We start from the raw sequence: 22997 nt of genomic DNA, 5'->3' as shown, positions 1-22997 counted from the left end.
AAGTCCAGACAACAAATCAACAATCAACTTATAAAAATTACCGAAAAATTATCTCTGTAAAATTTCAATAATTCAAGTCCACCTTAGTTTTTTTATTTCTAGTTTTAACATTAGCATAATTCCCCTCATTTTTTTTTTAATATTCCTTCATCTTTTATTTTCATTTTTAGTTGTAAAATATGGTGAACCCAATTCATAATAGTGCCATTAATTTTGTTGTTGTTCGCGGATTTCTCTTGTGTAATATCCGTCAAATTCCTTATTTAATTTCTTAGTTTTGTGGCTTACCGATGAGGTTAAAACTAACAATCGAATCGGGATCCACGTCGCTTGAGCGTAGAAGTCGGATTATACGAAACTTTTGGCACGATTCCGTGTTAAAACAACGTTTTTAAAATAGGGCCGGATCAACAGATTCGACTAAGAACCGATCATGTGTCCAGTCCGGAACAATCTTATAAACCGTTTTTACTGTCAAATTGGTCAAAACCAGTCAAGAAATTGTCGGACCGATCTTGAATCGGTGAACTGGTTCAACCATTTTAAATATTTTTTACATTTCGATTTTTTTATTTTCTTTTTAAAAAATTATTTCTTATATTTGGTTTTTTATTTTTTGTGTTATATATACGATTATTTGGATTTTGAACTTTATTAAAAAATTATTTTTGTGACATTCGATATTATTTTGATTTATTTGTTTTAAAAAAATATAAATATATATCTTTGATTATATATATTGTTTAGATTTTAAACTTAGATAAATATTTGTTTATTATTTAGATACACATTTAAAAATTTTAAAATTTAAAATATATTATTTATTCTATTATTTATTATAATATAACGGTTTTTCTGTTTGACCATCGATTCAATTAATCCGATTGTTGGATAGTTAAGGTAAATTGGTTCGATTATCGATTCGGTTATGAAAATATTGATTGGTTGTAAACTATTATTATGAAGCACTATATTTAAATACTAGAAAAAATTAATTCATCCTTTAAAAATAATAAAAAGGTAATGTTATTTTACCTTAAAAACCCATCAAATTAGCATCAATAATGTTTTGTTTTAATTTAATTTAATTAAAAAAAAAATTGGAAGGATGTTGGAGAAAATGGACATGTGTTAGTGTAGCATGAGAAATGCATGGTTATAGGCCGCCTGTAAAATTGTCAACCACAGTCTTCTTTGACTATGTGCCTTTGCCGTGTCACCTTCTCCAATTCTTTCCTTCCCCTTCCAAAATCCCATTTCTATTTCTTTTTCCCTCTTTAATTCCCCGATTGAATGATCGATTCTTTAACATGGGATTGACGTCATGTTCTCCGCCAATCTCCGCCGTGAATCCAACTGTTCGCCGCCGTGTTTCTTTATTCCAAAGCCAACGTTATTGCAAGAAATCCGTCCCCTTTTCTCCTACGAGCAATTGCACGACGAGCTGCTCCTCTTCCACGTCGGATTATTTCCGGGGTTCATTGTCCCTACTCCGGCTATCGTCTCGCAGAACCCATCCAGTTTCTCTCAAGAAATCTAGGCGGTCATTCTTTGTTGTTTCTGGTATCTTCGAGAAATTCACCGAAAGAGCGATTAAAGCGGTTATGTTCTCGCAGAGGGAAGCAAAAGCTTTAGGGAAAGATATGGTCTTTACCCAGCACCTTCTGCTGGGTCTTATGGCAGAGGATCGTGCCTCTGGAGGGTTTCTGGGTTCTGGTATTACTGTGGAACCTGCGAGAGAAGCTGTGCAGAGTTTGTGGCCGGAGGATAATGGGAACGTTGGGACAACCGGGGATGTTTCGCAGTCCGAGACGTCTGCCACGGACGTGCCATTCTCCAGCGGCGCAAAACGGGTTTTTGAGGCTGCTGTTGAGTATTCAAGGGCTATGGGGTATAATTTCATTGCGCCGGAGCATATTGCCATTGGGTTGTTTACTGTTGATGATGGCAGTGTAAATCGTGTCTTGAAGAGGTATGATTCGATGATAAATTTGTGGATGATGAGTCTGTTTTGAGCAAGGGGTGGGTAGCTGGCTAGTGGAATGATAGATTTTTCATGTTTCTGATTCTGACCCCAAAATATATCAAGTACTTTAACTGAACTGAGCTCTATCGATCATCAGTTTCATCACTGTTGCAGGATATTGTCATCGGCGTTCAATATTGTAAAATGGTTGTAAAAATTAGAAAAGTAGATTCCCGAATTTAGTACATTATGGATGGATTTAAGGGATTAAAGCTTATCTTTCTTTGAACGCTTGAACAAGAAATTTAAAATCTTTTTGGTCTGAGGAGCGCTGTTGAAGAGTGGTGCTCACAGAACTGACGCACACTCTTAAACATTGCATATTTGAAAGTGGCCTGGATAGGTGATGCTCTTTCCTGTAGTATGTGAGGATATAGGTGATGAATTTTGTGTTATGAACATTTGTTCCTTCTTTTAATTTGGTCGATTTATTTTTTCTTTCCATCAATAATGTATCATAGCAAGTGATTTTTTTTTTCTATATTGGTGATATTCGTTTTAGTTAGATTGAGCCCTATACCCCTAAATGTTGTGCTCCTAGTGCTTTTGATTGGATCTGTGATTCCAGCTGATGAATTCGATGTTCAGTGGTTACATTGTGTTATTTTGAAATAAGATTTAAATGATTTCAGATTAGGGGCAAACGCAAATCATTTAGCAGCGGTAGCAGTCTCAAGGCTCCAAGGGGAGCTTGCAAAAGAGGGAAGAGAACCACCTACCTCTGCGTTCAAGAGGTCACGAGAGAATATCATTCCTGAGAAAGTCACTCAAACTAGATCAGCTGAAACGGGGAAAGGTTTGAAATAAGATGCAGGTTTCCTGGTTTTGTGTTTTTGGGTTTATATTTAACGATAATAGAGTAAATTTTACTATCATTGATGTATAACAGAAAAAAAAGCCCTTGACCTATTCTGTGTTGATCTTACCACCCGTGCTAGCAGTGGACTCATCGATCCTGTGATTGGTCGTGAGAGGGAGATTGGGAGGATTGTTCAAATTCTGTGTCGAAGAACCAAAAGTAATCCAATTCTTCTTGGTGAAGCTGGGGTTGGTAAGACGGCTATTGCTGAAGGATTGGCAATAAATATTTCTGATGGAAATGTTCCCTTTTTCCTTATGGTGGGTTTCCTCTTTAGGGGTGAAAAATGCTCTCTGCTTACTTTTGAGACTAATCTTAGTTTTGCTTTTAAGAGAGTTGATTTCAAAAATATATTTTTCTTCTTTGGCAGAAAAAGCGTGTTCTGTCCTTGGATACAGGACTACTCATTGCAGGTGCGAAAGAAAGGGGGGAATTGGAAGGGCGTGTGACCATGCTAATTAAGGAGATTAAGAAGTCTGGTGAGTATGCTAATTAAGGAGATTAAGAAGTCTGGTGAGCACATGTTTGTCTATGTTTAGGATCTATACTGTTTATGTTTGACATCATGATGAGGTGATATTGCAGGGAATATTATCCTCTTCATTGATGAGGTCCATACTCTCATTGGTTCTGGCACTGTTGGACGAGGAAATAAGGGATCTGGGCTTGACATAGCTAATCTATTGAAGCCAGCACTAGGGCGCAGCGAAATGCAGGTGACTATTAGTGATATAGTGCTTTCTTCACTGTCACATTGAAGTTTGAGTTTACTCTGTCTATACTTTCGTGATTGAAAGTAATCAAAACATATACTTCTTTACGCAAGTGGGTTCTATAGCCTCCTTTTATATACTTAGAATTATTGATAAGTACCGTATAATCAATTTTCACTAAAAATAGTAATCACTAATGTGTCAGGGATATGCTGCGTCTGTGCTTCAATTCCTAGTTATATGTTAAGTAGGAGCGACTTAGTTTTTTTGTCTCTGTGGTATGTCACCTGTTTAGTTATCACCTTACTTTCTGATATTTACTATACTTGTATACTATAGATTATGCACAAATACTCTAAACCTTTTTTTGTTAGTTGTCCATTTGAATTTACCGAAGTAATCTCATTTGGAGTTGGTTTGTATTTTATGTTTTAATACATTATTATCAGAATGAACTAGAATTATTTGATTTTTGATGAAATGTTTTTCCAACTTTTGATGTATCTTGTATAAACTACATCGATGACAACATTATATGAAACAATTTACAATGCGGATGAATTACATGGGTTGTCCGCTGTACAGCTAGTAAAGATAAATCTAGACATTGTTTTGTTTTCTGATGCACTTTCATTTTTCTTGTGGCAGTGTATTGCATCTACAACTATGGATGAATTCAGGTTGCACTTCGAGAAAGACAAAGCATTGGCCCGAAGATTCCAGCCTGTCTTGATTAATGAACCAAGCCAGGTAGCTACAGCAATTTCATACTTTCATTTATAATAATATTAGGATTTTTTTTTTCCTATTATCCTCCTGTCATTTAAACCATGTGTTTACTTTGAATCAATTTATAGGAAGATGCAGTTCAGATCCTGATGGGTCTGCGTGAGAAGTACGAGTCCCATCACAAATGTAGATACACATTGGAGGCAATAAATGCTGCTGTGCATCTGTCTGCAAGATATATTCCCGATAGATATCTTCCTGATAAAGCTATTGATCTTATAGATGAGGCAGGAAGTAAATCTCGTATGGAGGCGTGCAAAAGGAGAAAGGAAATGCAAACTTCGATTCTTTCAAAGTCACCGAGTGACTATTGGAAAGAAATTAGAGCTGCACAGGCTGTGCATGAAGTTGTATGCTGTTGCTCCCTTTGTCATTAGTTCTGCTTGTTTTAGTAGGTCAATTCTTTTATATTTATATATACTCAAATTGAATAAATCAGATGTCTTGTTTATGAGCAGTCACTGGAGTCAAAGGTGGTTGAAAACAGTGACATATTGAGGCTGGAAGATGACGATAAACTCAAATTTGAACCTTTTTTGCATCCCTCACTCTCAGATGATGAGTAAGAAGCTTCACATCCTGGTTTACTTGAATAAATCTCAACACTAGAAACTTAGATATTTTCCCCTTACAGATCTCCAGTGGTTGGTCCAGAGGACATTGCAGCTGTTGCTTCATTATGGTCGGGGATTCCAGTGAAAAAACTGACAGCTGATGAAAGAATGCTTCTGGTGGGCCTTGATGAACAGCTCAAGAAACGGGTCGTTGGTCAAGATGAGGCTGTAGCTGCTATTAGTCGTGCTGTGAAAAGATCCCGTGTTGGCTTGAAAGATCCAGATAGACCAATTGCTGCTATGCTCTTCTGTGGTCCAACTGGTGTTGGAAAAACTGAACTCACCAAAGCATTATCAGCAATTTACTTTGGTTCTGTAAGTAATCTTTAACTGTTATCTATGCATCAACTTCTGATTTCATCTTGAAAAGATGTCTTTAGACAAAACTATATGAAATTTTCAGCCAAAATAACAAATTTTCATTTCACTGGCCAATTGAATGTAGTAGTCAGCATGTTGAAATAGTGTTAACTTGTGGTCTTGTAGGAATCATCCATGCTAAGATTGGACATGAGTGAATATATGGAGCGGCATACTGTAAGTAAGTTAATCGGCTCTCCCCCTGGTTACGTAGGTTATGGAGAAGGAGGTACTCTTACAGAAGCTATCAGAAAACAACCTTTTACGGTTATCTTGTTGGATGAGATTGAGAAGGCTCACCCAGATATATTCAACATTCTCCTGCAGTTGTTTGAAGATGGTCACCTAACAGATTCTCAGGTTTACTTGTTTTCATATCTGTGTTGTTGCGTTAACTGTAAAGGCATTGCATTTTTCGTCCCATAGTTATAGGGGGTTTGCCATTTTGATGCTTTATCTATGTCGGTTTAACTTCTAGTCCCCTAGCTTAATTATTACAAATTCAAGACCGTCGATCACTTTGGCTGGAATCTATTTAGTTTCGTCCAATTGTTAATCTTTCTTTTTAAAACTGTGGGCTGAATGTTCATCCATAAACCAAGTTCTTAAACATGGGAATCAAAGCTTTGTGAAATTAGTTCTTACCACAACTCGGAAAGTTTGAGGCGCCCAAAGTTTATTTTAAGTGGGTTGTGACGGTTTGGTTGACTTAATAATTTCCAGCCAAAATGATGAAAGCATATCTACCAGTACAAGGCAATGTTAGTTTGTAGGATTAAAAACGAAATTTATCACCGACAGCAAATTCAAGTTGCAAAATCCTACGGTTGTGAGGTCAAGAAATTTCAGAAATTAACAGATTCTCAGGTTTACTTGTTTTCATATCTGTGTTGTTGCGATAACTGTAAAGGCATTGCATTTTTCGTCCCGTAGTTATAGAGGGTTTGCCATTTTGATGCTTTATTTACGTTGGTTTAACTTCTAGTCCTCACTCCCCTAGCTTAATTATTACCAGTTCAAGACTGTAGATCACTTTGGCTGGAATCTATTAATTTTTGTCCAATTGTTAATCTATTCTTTTTTCAACTGTGGGCTGAATGTTCATCCATAAACCAAGTTCTTAAACATTGGAATCAGAGCTTTGTGAAATTAGTTCTTACCACAATTTTGAAAATTTGAGGCGCCCAAAGTTTATTTCACGTGGGTTGTGACGGTTTGGTTGAAATAATAATTTCCAGCCGAAATGATGAAAGCATATCTACCAGTACAAGGCAATATTAGTTTGTAGGATTAAAAATGAAATTTATCACCGACGACAAATTCAAGTAGCAAAATCCTACAGTTGTGGGGTCAAGATATTTCAGAAATTAACAGATTCTCAGGTCTACTTGTTCTTATATCTGTGTTGTTGCGTTAACTGTAAAGGCATTGCATTTTTCGTCCTGTAGTTATTAAGGGTTTACCATTTTGATGCTTTATTTATGTTGGTTTAACTTCAAGTCCCCTAACTTAATTATTACCAGTTCAAGACTGTAGATCACTTTGGCTGGGATCTATTAATTTGTATCCAATTGTTAATCTTTTCTTTTTTCAACTGTGGCTGAATCTTCATCCAATGTTCATCCATAAACCAAGCTCTTAAACATGGGAATCAGAGCTTTGTCAAATTAGTTCTTACAACAATTTGGAAAATTTGAGGCGCCCAAAGTTTATTTCATGTGGGTTGTGACGGTTTGGTTGAACTAATAATTTCCAGCCAAAATGAGAAAGCATATCTACTAGTACAAGGCAATATTAGTTTGTAGGATTAAAAATGAAATCTCAGTGTTTCCAGTTAACCGCATAACAATGAGTGTTCCTGTTTTATCTTATATACTTTTCGATGATTCTAAATGTCATCACCTTTGATTTTCTGCTCGATAGGGTCGAAGAGTATCATTTAAGAATGCACTTGTAGTAATGACGTCAAATATCGGATCAGCTGCCATAGCAAAGGGTAGGCAAAATTCCTTTGGTTTCTTTACTGATGAAGATAGCTCAACGTCATATACTGGATTGAAAGCGTTAGTGATGGAGGAGCTGAAGGCATATTTCCGTCCCGAGTTACTTAACAGGATAGATGAAGTGGTGGTGTTCCGCTCTCTTGAGAAACCTCAGGTTCAGCTTCTTGACCAATGATTCGTTTTTATTGGTTACTGTGCAAGTCGTATGTTGTGACTGGGTAAATTATATAGATATCATGAATTTTTCAGCCTTGTCATGCAATATTTGAGGAGATTTGATTAATTACGATGTCAAGTTTGAACTAGCCTAGAAGGTGTTAAAATTAATGAAATTTTGAGTGCATCATAACAACCCAATAAATTCACAAATGGGCTCGATCCACTCCGGATCATCACGATGAAGACATGAGATTTTTATTTTATATTGTTCCACTTAATTTTTATTTGTGTTTTGGAATTACCCTTGTCTATGAGGGAAAAAAAGACATACTAGTTAGGAGTTAGGAGTGCCACTTGGCAGTCTCCCTTGGAAGGTAAGGTAGACTCAAAGTTGAGTCTGAAATGTTTCAGATTCAACAATGATTTTAGTAAGAATCATTTTATAGTTATGTGAAATATGTGTCACTTCATGATATATGTAAGACAAAACACCACTTATTTCTGCCTTCTATTTGTTTCGTCAAGACGATGAAATTTTCATTCCCACATGCATCAGATGCTCAAAATTCTTGATATAATGATACGTGAGGTAAAGGAACGTCTTACCTCGATGGGAATCGGTCTGGAGATATCGGAACCAGTTATGGACTTGATATGCCAACAGGGTTATGACAGGAGCTATGGTGCACGACCTCTGAGGAGAGCCGTTACACTTATCATTATAGATCTGTTGAGTGAATCCGTACTTTCGGGGGATATCAAGTCAGGTGACGTTGCTGTAATTCAACTAGATGAGTCTGGAATTCCGGTTGTGAGGAACCAAAAAATCCAATTATCTGATACAACCACCATATTGTAGGGTACTGAAAATTGAGTTGATTTTGTGCAATGTATAAATGATTCATGTAATAACAATCAGGGTTGTGTATAGATTGCCCTGAATTCATTCTTTGGAGCATGTTCAATTATTTATTTGGTTCTTCACAAGAAGGAATATTAAATGAAAGCATGATATATTGCTGTAAGGAATTCAAAAAGTGAATGGAAAATTGTTTGTGCTTTTATGCTTTCAAGTTGGTTTGAAATTCGAAAAATAAATGATATGGATTTTAAATTTGGGTTGAGTTATGATGCGAGTTTTGTTGTATACAAATCCAAGATTGAATTCTATCGAGTTAAGATCAAATTATGAATTTAGTTTTACAAACTTGTTCAAATTTATATAATATTTTCAATTAAAGATAAGAGTTGAAAAAAGTTGATTATAGCAAATTAAAATTGAGGTTAATATTTTAATAGAGTTGAAAAAAGTGAGTTACAGCAAATTAAAATTGAGGTCCAGAGTTTTATTTTCTTTTGTGTAACAGGTTCCACAATTTTTTATTTGTCTTCTTTACTGGTGCTTTCCTTCAACATAACGTATTAGAATAAGATCGTGGTCAATCTTTCTGAGTTGCTTTACAAACATAAGCCTGGTTAAGGTATTAAAACCTTGAAAAAAGAACCTAAATTTAATGAAGTCAAATCCTAAAAATTCACGTATTTTTCAGATTGTATCATGCCACGAGCGTCTAAAGCGAGAAATTAATAAGACACAAGCCATGTACAAAAAGAAGTGACAGTAAATATGCGCAATAGTTAGCTAGAATCATAAAAAAGAAGAAAAATAAAGAACATTTAAATCAGTATTACATACATGAAATCCAGAGAACATCCTGCATAATAAAGAATAATGCAGGCTCAGTATAAATACGAGGAACGATGGGCAGGGGTCAGGGTAGGGGCAGGCATAGTATTAGTAGCAGCACCAACACTGCGAGAAATGCTTCCCAGATACGACCCACTCTCCACAACTGAATCAGCAAACTGGTAAAGATCAGAGGCAGTACTTCGAGTTCCAGGACCAGCATTTAGATTTCCTGCAAAGTCTTGGGCAGATGTTGATGCCCGGTACAAACTGGTAAGGCCGAGTGACGTAGGTTGGGCGGCGTATTTTTCGATCAAGGCTGCATCCACATGCCATGAGTGTGGCTGAGCACCATGATTTACTACTTGCCCATGAACCGAAGCATATGAACTTGTTGAAAGGACACCACCATGGTTTGCTGATATGTCGGCAGGTGGAAGCATATTTTCTGGTATTAAGCCTGCACCAGGTCCACCGTACACCACAGATGGGGTAACAGAATAATTATAGATGTGACTAGGAAGACCATCAACATGATCCAGAGCATTATGTTGTGGACCATGGCTAGTAAAACGCACTCGTTTTGCTTCTTGAATTCTCATCTTTCTTGATGTATCGGTTTCGGTTGACCTCCTTTTATTCCCTTTTTCTCCTTGCTTGCTATCATAATTTGCGATATCTTTTTCTAAACTTGAGATCTTTTGAAGAATTTGCCATCCAGGAAGAAGCTTCGAAGGGTCAATCTCGTATCTTTCCAAACGCTCTACGATAGCTCGCAGAGGGGCTAATTGCTTCTTGTTTGCTTCAAGCTGCATGAGGAGAAAATCAATATCACAAAAGGAGAGAACTTCGAAAATCCGCAAGTCAAAAAGATACATCGGTAGGTCTCAGAGTTGATTCAGCATTAAATAATATGTAATACCGTCGCAGCAGCTGAACCCATCGCTGCTTTTCTTATCCGTTTTCCGTTTTCTTTTGATTCTCTTAGAAACGATATTAGAATTGATTGAGGATTAAACGTCTCAACAAGCCCAAAGGTATACACCAAATCCACGGCATCCAGTTCCTTTCTATTCTTTATGAACCACTCCACCATCTCTGCACAGATATCAACCGCAAATAGGAATTAGTGTTAGCAATATCAATTGAGATTATTAAGTTTCGCATCACCAACAGGGGAAGAATAAACAAAAACAAAAACAAAAAACCATAGAAGAAAGCAAAACGATATCTTAGGCAGTGCTGACTCACAACTCACAATCAACAAGGGAAATTAAATAAAGAGCAAGGACTCCAAAGTTGAAATAAACAAGTAGGAAAGTTTTTTCCATTATAAAAGACACTGAAAGGTATAATTATGAGGTGAAGGTATCATTTTGAGTCCAGGCACAAAGTACCAAATCGTCCTCAACTTGTACTAAGGCAACCGTGATGAAGATCTTGGTTTCTCCAAATATTTATGTCTAACATAGCAGCTGTAACTCTCCTTGTTAATGTTGTTCAAAAAATAACTCTCCTTATAAACAAATTTTCGTATCACGGTCAGGTTTTTTCATATTGATGGAACTAATATATGATTGTTTTCCACAATATGTCTCTATTCCTAGCTGGATAGTTCTTCATTCGGCAAACCACTAATCCACTTTCCACAATTTCACTCCTATACTTGATAACACCAATCCTGTTATCCTAATTCAAGATGAAAAACGTCTAAATCCCTCAACATCTGCATCCTTCTAACAGTTGAGTCAGCACATTTTTAATCCGTTCAATGCTACATATGTCTTCCGGTCCCCACAACTCTTTCCTGTATACATAATCTAAAAGTCTGAGAAAACATATGGCATCAACGAAACAAAATATGTCACAACAGAAATCATTCGCAGAAGGCTGATACAAATCAGCAAATACAGTAATATGAAAATGCCAAAAAATGTTGATATATTAGAAGCGACACAGAGCCTATACTGTGTATAACAAATGTCAAGTGCTGTAAATTTACTAGGAAATAAAGCACCACCTGGAATTTTATTCATCAGCTCACGAGACTTCTGGAGCACACCCAATATCTCCTTGACATTGCCGGCCACCACCAAATCTCGAATATCATCCCTCTTAAATTTATTCAATATTCCAAAACAGGAGAGAAACAACAAAAGTCCACGTGCATCGATCTCACTAGCCTTAGCCAAACCCCCTTCAGACAACAACCTCTTCCGCCATGCAACTGCCACATTCTCTGCCTCCTCCTTTACACCCTTATCAATCATCAATGAGCCATCATCATCAGCCATCCCCATCATCAACAAAAAGCACTCCAATATTAAAACTGATGCTTCGCGGGCTGGAATCATAGGGGAATTCTTAGTATACGCCTTACTCCCCTGCAAAAAGAACCTACCCAAACACTCTAAAACTAATTTTGAAGGGTTCGGAGCCAGTTTCAGTGCCTTGGGTACTTCTTCACGGAGCTTATCAATATTAGAGAGCTTACCAATTAAGTACTTCTTAACGTCCCTGCTACACATCGTTTTGCATAGCTTCTCGAGTTCAGATAAAGGGGTCTTATCCTCCTCCCGTTGTTTATTCTGCATTTCTTCTCCCCCGGCCGAATTAGGAAGCTCTCCAATTGAGAAGGGTAGGGTTGAAATATTATTAGTTTCCGAGGGCAGTCTCGACAAGATCGCAGTTTTGATAGATTCGAGATGGTTCTGGAGGTCTTCGTAGCATTGGTTGAAAGCGGTGATGGCGGAGCTTAAGCCTTTCAGTTCGGTGAGCGAATTGATGAAGTTAAATGGCAATTGCTCTTTCAGGGGAGATAGTAATTCTTGGGGTTGCGGAAGAGTGTAGATGAGAGGGTATTCGATTTCTTGCTCTGCATGCTCGGGAGGTGGAAATGTCCCCACCAGCGGCGGCGGCGCTGGCGATCTTAAGGTGACCGTGTCCGTCTCCATCAGGGAATCGTTGAAGTCGCGAGGAAGTAGATACTGAATTTATGCCCTAATTTTTTATTTTCACTCCGACGGTAATATTAAATTTAAAGGTAATAAATATTTTTATTATTATTTTCCAAATTAAAATTAAATACTAATTTATTTATTTATCTATTCACCATTTTTTCCTTCCAAAAAATTTCATCTCTTTAACTACCACCGACCAACACTTTCCATTCCAAAGTTCCAAAATCCTCCTTCACATTAAAAGTTTCTCCAACCCTATGATTTCAACTTCTCGTGTTTTATGACAATTTTCTCATGTGTTTGAATCCCATCTTCGATGACTGTAAGTTTTGAATCTTCTGGCGGTTTGAAATTAGCTGCCTCTTTATTTGACTTCACGAGTTTCCTCTGGTAAACAAACTCAAATTTTCTTTCTTTTGGCTTGATCTCCTTCTCTGTGTTGTTAATCGTGCCTTTAAAGAAATCTCCCTCTCCTTTCGGCCTTAATTTCTTAAGAATCTTGAGTTGCCTGCCTCTAATCAAAGGTTCTGAAACGCAGCATCTTCCATCTGAATTTTTTCCTTTGTCCTCATCATATTGTCGTCTGTTATGAGGTGTAATGTCCGAGATTAATTTTTGAGTTTTATGCTTAGTCTCGCAAGATTCTTCTTCCATTGATATTTTCTGATTTTGTAATTTTTCCAAATCCATTTTCCTCTTGTCACTCTCAGGTATTACGTAACTATCATTTCCATTAACTCTCTATATTATGATCTTATACATTGGATTCAACGTAAGTCTCTTTTAAAGATGAGAAAATAAGATATAAAATGAAAAAAGCATTCAATCAACATAAAAAAAAAAAGAAAAAGAAACTATCCATTATCCCATATACAATGGGATTAATCCATCAATCCCTAAATTACTGAATAAAACCTTGAATCAACATTCTCCCTCAAGTTGGTGCCAATATATCAGTCATGCCAACTTGTTGACAAAAACCTTCAAAGGTTGTCTTAATAAGCCCTTAGTAAAAACATTTGCGGCTTATTTCATGCTTTTTACGAACGGGATGTAGATTGTCCCTTCTTCCACCTTCTCTTTTAAGCGCTTGTCGATTTCCATATCATTGGTTTTATCATGCAGAAATAGATTGTGAGAGATGTTGATAGCTGACTTGTTATCAGAGAATAACCTTATTGATAAACTTCTTGGCATTTTTATATCTTCAAAAAGTCTTTTCAACCATAGTGTTTCACATATTCCTTGCGTCATTGCTCTAAATTCAACCTCCGCAATGCTTTTTGCAACCACACTTTGTTTTTTGCTTCTCCAAATGAGAAGATTGCCCTACATAAATGTACAATATATAGAGGTTGATCTTTTGTCAATGATTGATCATGCCCAATCAGTATCTCTATATGCCTCAATTCCACTTCCTTCATATTTCTTGAACCATGGTTCTTTTCCTGGATCATTTTTCAGATAAAAAAGAAATTGATACACAACATCAATGTGTTCTTCGTATGGAAAGTGTATAAATCGATTGAACATTCTTACAGCAAAAGCAATGTCTGGACGCGTGTGAGACAGATAAATTAGTTTTCCAACCAGTCTTTGATGTCTCGATGTATCAATCGGTGTATCATCTTTCACTTCCCCAAGATTGACATTTGTATCAATTGGGGTATCGGCTGGTCTACAACCACTCATCGCGGTTTCGTTTTCAATGTGAGACAACAATTCCCTGTTTTGATATAGCTAATTCCATCCCTTAGAAATATCACAGTTTGCCTAAGTCTTTAATTTCAAACTTTGTTGCCAAGTTTTGTTTAGGCTTGCTCATTTCTTCTGTGTCATTCCCCGTTGTAATGATATCATCCACGTAAAAAATCATGATGGATGTCTTGTCTCTTGTAGATTTGATGAACACGGGTGGTCAACTTGTCCTTGTGTGTATCCTTGATTCTTCATGAATACTGTAAATCTTTCAAACCAAGCTCTGGGAGACTGTTTAAGACAATATAATGATTTTTTTAGTTTACATACCTTGTCTCCAAAAATTCTAGTAAACCCTGACATACCTTGTCTCCAAAAATTCTTGTAAACCCTGGTGGAGGTTTCATGTACAATCTCTCTTCCGAATCCTTATTTAGCAAGACATTCTTTAGCCACAAAATAATAGAACTCAGACGGTGTTAATTTTGCGACTAGAGAGAGTTTCTGAGTTATCAATCCCATATGTATGGGTAAATCCTTTCGCAACTAAATGTGCTTTATACCGTTATAGGGATTTATATGAGCCATATTTAACGGTAAACACCCATTTGCAACCAACTGTAATGTTCTTTTTAGGCAACCATATCAATTCTCATGTAGCATTATTTTCTAGAACTCTCATCTCCTCCATAACAGCTTGTTTCTGCTCAGGAACTTTTAGAGCTTTGTGAATATTGTTAGGAATTACTACATTCGACATTTGTGAAATAAAGGCACAATATCTCCGAGATAAGTTTTTATATGATACAAAATGGGACAAATGATGTTTTGTACAGGATCTGGCATTTTTCCTAACGACAATAGGAAGATCAAGATCATCAACTGGTTTTGACTCATAGATATCAAGATTACATGGTGAAGTTAGACCATTGGAATTCTCATCTCGAATTTATCGATCCAACCTCTGAGTAGATGTTTTTCATGTTGTTGGACAAGGTCTTCTCGTTTTTATAGACAAGGCCTTTAAAAAAAATTCAGCTATTTATGTTTCATCCGTGATCTGTGGGGAAATATTGGTGGTTCGCACAACATCATGGTCAATTAAAAAATCCGAACTATGTGGATGGTTCCCATCTTGGCCGTGATTATCCCCATTGTCGGCAAAGGTTGGTATGCAAGATAGGTCCAGCTAGGCGCAGGGTCAAGAAACATTAATCATGAAGGTAGGTACGTATTAATCGGGTCATCCTTTGCAAGCGGAAAAGGCGGAATTGGTATCTCGCGTTCAGACGAGAAAAATTACCTATAAATAGATATGTTCCTTCAAAATTCAAGTATATGTTCATTGAGTTTTCTCTCATCTTATAGCATTTAAGTGCTTAGTTCTATAATATTTGTGAGCTGTTTTTTCTCTTGTATGAAGAGAGTGTATGTTCTCTTTGGAAACACAGTGAGTAGTTTTACACCATAAAATATTATAGTGAAAATTTTTTAAATTTTGCTCGTGGTTTTTACCCTAATAATTTTTAGGAGATTTTCACGTAAATCTCGGTATCGGTATCCAATTTTTATACTTTATTTCCACATTATTAGTCAAGTTGACGCACGTGGGACCAACAAACGGTATCAGAGCCTTGGTTTTAAAATTTCTTAAAATTCTGAGCGTGTTATTTGGTTGCAGCCTAGACTGATCTTCCACATCAGAAAAGATTTTTTTTGAGCTTTTTTTTTAAGGATGGATTATTTTGTTCAGTCAACTAAATTATTGTAGATATAATGGTGGGCAGATACGAGGTAACAAAGTTCAAAGAAAGTAATTGTATGCTGTGGAAAATAAAGATACAAGCAGTTTTAAGAAATGAGAATTTCTCGGCGGTTATTGGATATAGACTAGTGGAAATTACGGACGATGGAAAGTGGAATGAGATGAATGATAATGTTGTTTCCAATTTACACTAGGCTATAGCAGACGAAATATTGTCAAGTATCTCTGAGATAAAAACAGAAAAAGTTATATGCGATACTCTGACAAAAATGTACGAGGTCAAATCACTACACAACAAGATTTTTCTAAAGAGACGGCTTTATACTCTTTGGATGGCGTAATCCTCATCGATGACCGACCCTATCAACACACTAAATACTCTATTTGCTCAACTCACTTCTATGAGGCATAAAATAGAGGAAAATGAACGTGCGGAGCTTCTATTTCAAAACCTATCAGATTCATATGATAAACTTATCATCAACATAACCAACAATATTCTTATGTGCTTTCCAAAATTCGACGATGTTTTAACTACAGTTCTCGGAGAAGAAAGCCAGCGCAAGAATAAGAAAGATAGGTTGGTAACTTCGAAGCAGACAGAGGCTTTACCAATGATAAGAGGAAGATTTATGGACCTTGACTCCAGTGGGAGCTAAAGACGAGGTAGATCAAAGTCGAGAAGTAAGAAGAAAAATATTTACTTCTTTAAATGTGGCGGTAAAGGGCACTTCAATAAAGAGTGTACGAGTATCAAAAAAATTCTCAAGGAAATGTGGCCAGTACTTCAGGCAGTGGTGAAATTTTATTTAGCGAAGCGGCAACAATTGCAGAAAGCAGGAACAAATTTTATGACACATAGATTATGGATTCAAGAGCGACGTGGCACATGACGTCTCGGATAGAATGGTTTGATCATTATGAACCAGCCTCAAGAGGATCTGTATTCATGTAAAATGATCATGCCTTGGAAATCGCTGGGGTCGGTACTATCAAAATAAAAATGTTTGATGGCACTATTCGCACCATACAAGAAATACGACATGTGAAGGGACTAACGAAAAATCTTTTGTCCTTAGGGCAATTAGATGATATCGGGTACAAAACTCATATCGAGAACGGGATCATGAAAATTATAAATGGTGCGCTTGTGGTTATGAAGTCGGAAAAAGTTGCTGTAAATCTGTATGTACTTTTGGGAGAAACACAGAAAGAGGCAGAACTAGATGTTGCATCAATTGGTTCAAGATAAGAATTAACAGTGTTATGGTATAAAAAGCTTGGGCATATGTCAGAACAAGGGTTGAAAATCAGAACGGAAGCTGCTGCCGGGACTTACAAAAGTGTCATTACGCTTTTGTGAGCATTGTGTTACCAGTAAACAACAAAGATTAAAGTTTGACACTTCTACTGCCAGAAGCAAAAGCATATTGGAGCTTATTCATTCGAATGTTTGGCAAGCACCAGTTGTATCTCTAGGAGGAGCGAGATACTTTGTCTTATTCATTGATGATTTCTATAGGAGATGTTGGGTGTATCCAATCAAGAAGAAATCAGATGTTTTCCAGTTCCTCAAAGATTTCAAAGTGCGGGTTGAACTTGATTCTGAAAAGAAAATCAAGTGTCTGAGAATTGACAATAGAGGAAAATATACCAGTGATGAATTTGATGAATATTTTCAACATGAGGGCATCAAAAGACAGTTTACGACGGCTTACACACCTCAACAGAATGGAGTGACAGAGCGGATGAACAGGACCTTGTTGGATACAACAAGAGCTATGTTGAGTACTGCGGGTCTAGACAAGTCATTTTGGGCGGAAGCAGTTAAAACCACTTGTTATATTATCAATCGTTCTCTTTCAGTGGCGATTAATCTGAAAGACTCCGATTGAGATGTGGACCAGGAAACTGGCAGATTATTCTCATTTGCATACATTTGGAAGTTCTGTGTACGTTTTATACAATGAGTAAGAAAGATCGAAGTTGGATTCGAAATCCAAAAAATGTATCTTCTTGGGTTACGCTAATGGAGTAAAAGGGTTTCGCTTGTGAGATCCTATTGTCCATAAGCTTGTCATCAGTAGAGATGTTATCTTTGAGTAAGATAAAGTAAAGTGAGACAAAGGTACGCTGAATTCAAAAACTAATATATTTAAGGTGAAAATAAGACGGACGAATGTCAAATTTCTTTAACGAACAAGACTTGTATCTCTGACACATCGGCGCTGTCAAATCATCAATCGGGGTTATAATGAGTTAAGAATCATTTATTTAATGAATTTAGAATTTACTGATTAAATGATGGTACTAGTAGTGGTGACCATTAATACGTACAAATTCTCATAAAATATTCTAGAAGGGTCTAAAATTAATTAGCTAATAAATTAATTATATAAATTAAATAATGTTTAATATGTCTATGCATGTATTAAATGTGCATGTATAAATATATTAATGTTTGTATATACACTTTATATGATATATAAAATATGTTTATATATAATATTAATATATCATGATTTATCAAAGTTGATAAATAATGATATAATAAAAATGTGAGAATTTTATTTACTGAAAATTAAGAGTACTGGTGAAACAAGGATTAGGAAGCTTAATAGAAGATGGATTTCTGATGGGATCAGGAATCGCACTTTATAAATATATCATAAGGGAGCATAAAACATAACTAGAGAATTTGTGCACACAATACAAGCAAAAAGTTCACAAAAATTTCCCATGCCTTCCAATAAACTCTGGGCCATCCCAATTAATTTTGGTGAAAAATTCGGTCACCAAGTTTCTTCCATGACCGCACCCCATGCTTGTGCACCAACTCAGGATTTTGAAAATTCGGACGATCCAATCTCAACGCATAAATCGTTTGGCTTCTCTAGTGCGATTCAAGCGAGGAACATATTATCTGATCATGGATCAGATTTGACGATCAAGAGGAAGAAGATCCGTCCGTAATGTTATATCCACTAACCTCGGATTGGTTCGTCAGCCACTGCACCGATTTTATAGCAAAAACAATCAAGACTACTGCACGTAGCCAAAGGGGTCATATGAGCGGAAAAAAAAAAAGATCAAATATTATTCTAAAGCTCTATGTTTGGCTACCTAAAATCAGTAAATCCTTCCTTAGCTCCATCAATAACACAAGAATATAATTAAAACGTAAATTCAGTAAAAATATGCAATGGAACAAACCGGTAACCAAATCTTGGCACACTGCAATTTTCTCTCGTAATCACATTTGATGATCTTTTAAGCAAAAGTTGGAGCAAATAATCCAACCCCAAAAAGACTCAAACGTATACCTTAACGCAGTCGTACTCACTGAGGCATTTCACGAGTTCCATGGCCAGACCTTTGCAGGACTTCGCCATTTCTGTAAACCTTGTTCTCTCTCTGTGTGTGTGTGTCTATATATTCTATATATATATATATATTTATTTATTTTTTTTTATTAACGAACTTCTCCCCTCTGCGAGTTTATTGTCTGCTAGTTTTATTGTGTTTGGGCCATCTTTTAATATTTGTTGGGCCTTGTAACGCTGGAGACGTATTTCTTAGTGTGATGTTTAAATATATCTATACTCCTAAATTATTATATTATTAAGTTCGAGATCGTTAGAGTAACTAATTTATGATGTTATGATCTGCTTTAATAATTATATGTATTAATAAAGTGTTAAAATTTTAATGTAAGTCACATGTAGCTTAGCTGATTTCTTAGGTTTTTTCAATTTATTTTTTTAATTCATATATCAAAATTATAGTATAGTCATTTATTATTTCTTATGATTATATTTTGATTTTTATTTAAGTATTGATCAAATAAATTATAAACGTGGGTCGATGCACTAAAATTTTTGAAAGAACCTTCACATATTTACTAAGGTATTTCCTAAAAATTGCCTAATTTGTTCTATGTTTCACTCTTTCACATGTCAACCAGACTTTAAGCTGGTTTTTTTTTTAAAAATAATTTAATTTTAAAAATTTATTTCATAAATAATGTAAAAAAAAAAAAAAATTTTCCAAAACTACTGCAATCCGCGCTTACGGAGCGCGGACGCTGCTCACGTGGCTACGCGTCCGCGCTTAGTAAGCACGGACACTGGTCCACGTAAGCGACGGAATATTTTAGCGACGTAATATATATAAAAACCGTCGCGAAAATGGAATCGGCGACGGTTTATACCGTCGCTAATTTTAGCGACGGTTTACTAAAACCGTCGCTGTATTGGAATCAGCGACGGTTTAATATGAAATATCATATTGAACTTTCAACTGCTTGCAAATTTTGCAGCGTGCAATATGCGCTACGAAAAGCCATTTTTGTTGTAGTGAAGACAGAGAAAAAAACAAACAAGAAATTCATCAAGACTAGGATATCTCAATTGAATGTTGTTCATTTTCCTCAACATCATTCTGTGGTCGAATGTCATGCATAAGATGCTGCGGACCAACATTAAGCAAATTTGTAAAACTGTGTATGTTCGACCAAGAAGGATTTTTAAAATCCTGCTGACCAAACAAACCAAAATCAGCCACCCCTGAATCACTGAAAAAACTAGGTTGAATGGTAGAAGTCCTGAAAAAACTTATTTTTTGATGAGCTTATTTTCTGTTTTTTTCTCTATCTTCACTACAACAAAAATGGCTTTTCGCAGCGCGCGAATTCTTTTTCCGTAGCGTATATTGCATGCTGCAAAGTTGCAAGCCGTTGAAAGTTCAAAATTATCCGCGACGTACATGTGCATGCTGTTGATACAATGATATTTTGACATTTAGCGACAGTTCCAAAACCGTCGCTAATTAGCGACGGTCTGATTCCAATAAAGCGATGGTTTAAAAACCGTCGCTAAAATTAGCGACGGTTTATAAATGTAAACCGTCGCGGATTCCACTAAACCGTCGCTAATTAGCGACGGTTTAATTAGCGACGGTTTTTATATATATTCCGTCGCTACAATATTCCGTCGCTTACGTGGACCAGCGTCCGTGTTTAAGAAGCGCGGACTCTACTCCACGTGAGCAACGTCCGCGCTCCATAAGCGCGGATTGCAGTAGTTTTTGGAAATGTTTTTTTTTACATTATTTTTGAAATAAATTTTTAAAATTAAATTATTTTTAAAAAAACTCTTTAAGCTGGAGAGCAATGACGTACCTAGAATTGTGTGCCCTACATTTTATATATATCTGTTAAATATATAATCATATCCCGACTGGTACATGTCAGCATGTAGTCAGTCATCTACGAGTGAACAATAATAATTAAATATCATTCAAATCTCGATTGTAGGATCGTAACAGGATAGGTAAAAATTTGTGTGAAACGGTTTCACATGTCATTTTTTATGAGACATGAAAAAATATTATTTTTTTTATGGGTTATCCATGAAAAATATTATTTTTTATGCTAAGATTATTACTTTTTATTGTTAATATCAGTATGATTGACACGTCTCTCATATAAAGATTCGTAAGATCGTCTCACAAAAACCTACTCAATATTTTAAATAGTTACATGGAACACCTACTCTACATGAAACATTCAATGATGAGGGTGGTCCGGTGTGTAACCTTTTTTAAATCCTGGACCAGTACTTTCATTTAGTTGATTAAACTCAAGTGGACCAAATTAAGTGCTGCCTCCTGCCGAGACACACATCAGTTGCCTAATAAATTTACCTTTAAACGGACTTTAACAGGACCAGTTTTCTAACTACTCTTCTGTAGTATATATATATATATATATATATATATATANCAGTTTTATAGTTTTAAAAGTACTTTAACTGGACCAGTTTTCTAACTGCTCTTCTGTAGTGTGTGTGTGTGTGTGTGTGTGTGTGTGTATCACTCTGTACGTGAATGATATTATATACGACGATCGAGTAAGCATCCATGCTGCGTGCGTTTTAATTAATTAGTATACATTAAATTTGTTTGTAAGTGATGAATGATGCTAAAGTTATACGAATTGTTTACGTGAAAATGGTTAGCTAGGTGACTATTAGGTGCATGTGGAATATAAAAACCAACGCACATATATTGTGGCGACCAAATTTCTTGTCACTCATTATAAAGTTTGGAAACAGCTCAAGTCTTTTAACATTTCAAACTGAAAATTATGCTCATTAATATTAAAATCAAGATGCTATGTCCCATGGCCCTTTTTTTTTAAAAATTATTGTTGTTATTGTTTTCTTTTCATTTTTCAAGTCATGTCCTTAAAAGTAATCGTCATGCTCTAGGGATTCATGTTGTTAGAGTATCGTTTTTCACATCTAAGACATAGCGAGAGTTTAAAAATTTTAGTTTCGACGTTCGAAACGTTCCTTGAACGTCGTATAATTTATAACATTCATAGGGTGTTTTAATTTATTTATATTCACATATTTAATACTGGACACCAAATCAATCCGATATTAGCAGAGTTGATCTTTCTTGTAAATCCCTACGAACGGCTCTTCATCATTTGATCACCTAATCAAGTCCACGATAGAAGATTGGATTGTTAGAATAGATGTCATGTAAGCCAACGGTTGGCTATGTAATTTATTGACTGAGTTATAATAAACGGTCTTTATTTTAATATAATTTACATTTCATAGTTTAATTTTGCTTTATATACCAATGCAATCGACATAAATAAAGACCTTGATTATATTTTAATACAAATGAATCGTAACTCGATCTTGAAACTCATTTGTAAACACTATATATTTTAAATTCTTTCCTAGTCGATTTAGCCTCCTAAAAACAAGGATAAAGGTCTTTTGAGCTTAAGACTAGCATATGTGATATTGTGTACCGTGTTTCATGGTAAGGGCATAGAGATGTCCAATAATGCAGATGGGTAATCATATGATGATTGTATCGAACAACTCTCCCTCAGACTTTCCAAGTGGTTATCATTCATTGAGAGAAAAAGTCAGTGGTTATGATTGTACATCATTAGTCCTTACGACTCGGGACAACACTGAGACTCTACATACTAGGATTGTGTTTTGACTCGTTTACCGACTTCGCGAAGGACAAAAGATGGCGAAGTTGGGTGCAATTGCGACATGTGTAGGAGCCAGTGCATTGTAGTTTGGAATTCACCTCTCACCTACGGGTGTGGATATCCTATGTGATCTAACGAAATAGTAGTGTATGAAACATCTGGCCAGAGTGTAAGATATACATTAGGGACGAGGGTTCTCTAGTTGTGTATGTAATGACACTATGAATATTTCATTAATATATCATATAGCTATTGAATCTAATATTCAATATTCGATGAATCAATGGCTGCAGATTTTATCGGGATATATGAGGAGAAGAGACCGTACTGTACGTTAATC

General features: G+C 36.0%; 2 protein-coding genes across 3 annotated transcripts; one reads left to right on the top strand and one right to left on the bottom strand.

The window, feature by feature from the left end:
• Positions 1–1178: 1178 nt before the first annotated feature.
• Positions 1179–8560, top strand: LOC140956899 (chaperone protein ClpD, chloroplastic). 2 transcript variants are annotated; one of them, XM_073413831.1, is made up of 12 exons: positions 1179–1972; positions 2659–2822; positions 2916–3145; positions 3256–3364; positions 3471–3601; positions 4247–4348; positions 4456–4734; positions 4846–4949; positions 5022–5316; positions 5488–5721; positions 7285–7518; positions 8080–8560. In XM_073413831.1, exons 1-12 carry the CDS (start codon positions 1311–1313, stop codon positions 8380–8382), a joined length of 2847 nt encoding a protein of 948 aa, XP_073269932.1. In that variant the 5' UTR covers positions 1179–1310; the 3' UTR covers positions 8383–8560. The 2 variants fall into 2 exon arrangements, with proteins under 2 accessions (XP_073269932.1, XP_073269931.1); XM_073413830.1 differs by having other exon boundaries at positions 1180–1972; positions 4456–4737.
• Positions 8561–9064: 504 nt separating this feature from the next.
• LOC140957457 (protein FRIGIDA-like) lies at positions 9065–12223 on the bottom strand. The gene is made up of 3 exons (XM_073414733.1): positions 11231–12223; positions 10133–10308; positions 9065–10019 (listed from the first exon to the last, which is right to left on the bottom strand). The coding sequence occupies exons 1-3, from the start codon at positions 12162–12164 to the stop codon at positions 9264–9266; spliced, it is 1866 nt and encodes a 621-aa protein (XP_073270834.1). The 5' UTR covers positions 12165–12223; the 3' UTR covers positions 9065–9263.
• Between the last annotated feature and the right edge of the window lie 10774 nt (positions 12224–22997).

Source organism: Primulina huaijiensis, chromosome 14 (assembly GCF_012295235.1).
Source record: "Primulina huaijiensis isolate GDHJ02 chromosome 14, ASM1229523v2, whole genome shotgun sequence".
In the NCBI taxonomy this organism is placed as follows: Eukaryota; Viridiplantae; Streptophyta; class Magnoliopsida; order Lamiales; family Gesneriaceae; genus Primulina; species Primulina huaijiensis.
This window is presented reverse-complemented; position numbering and strand designations above follow the sequence as displayed.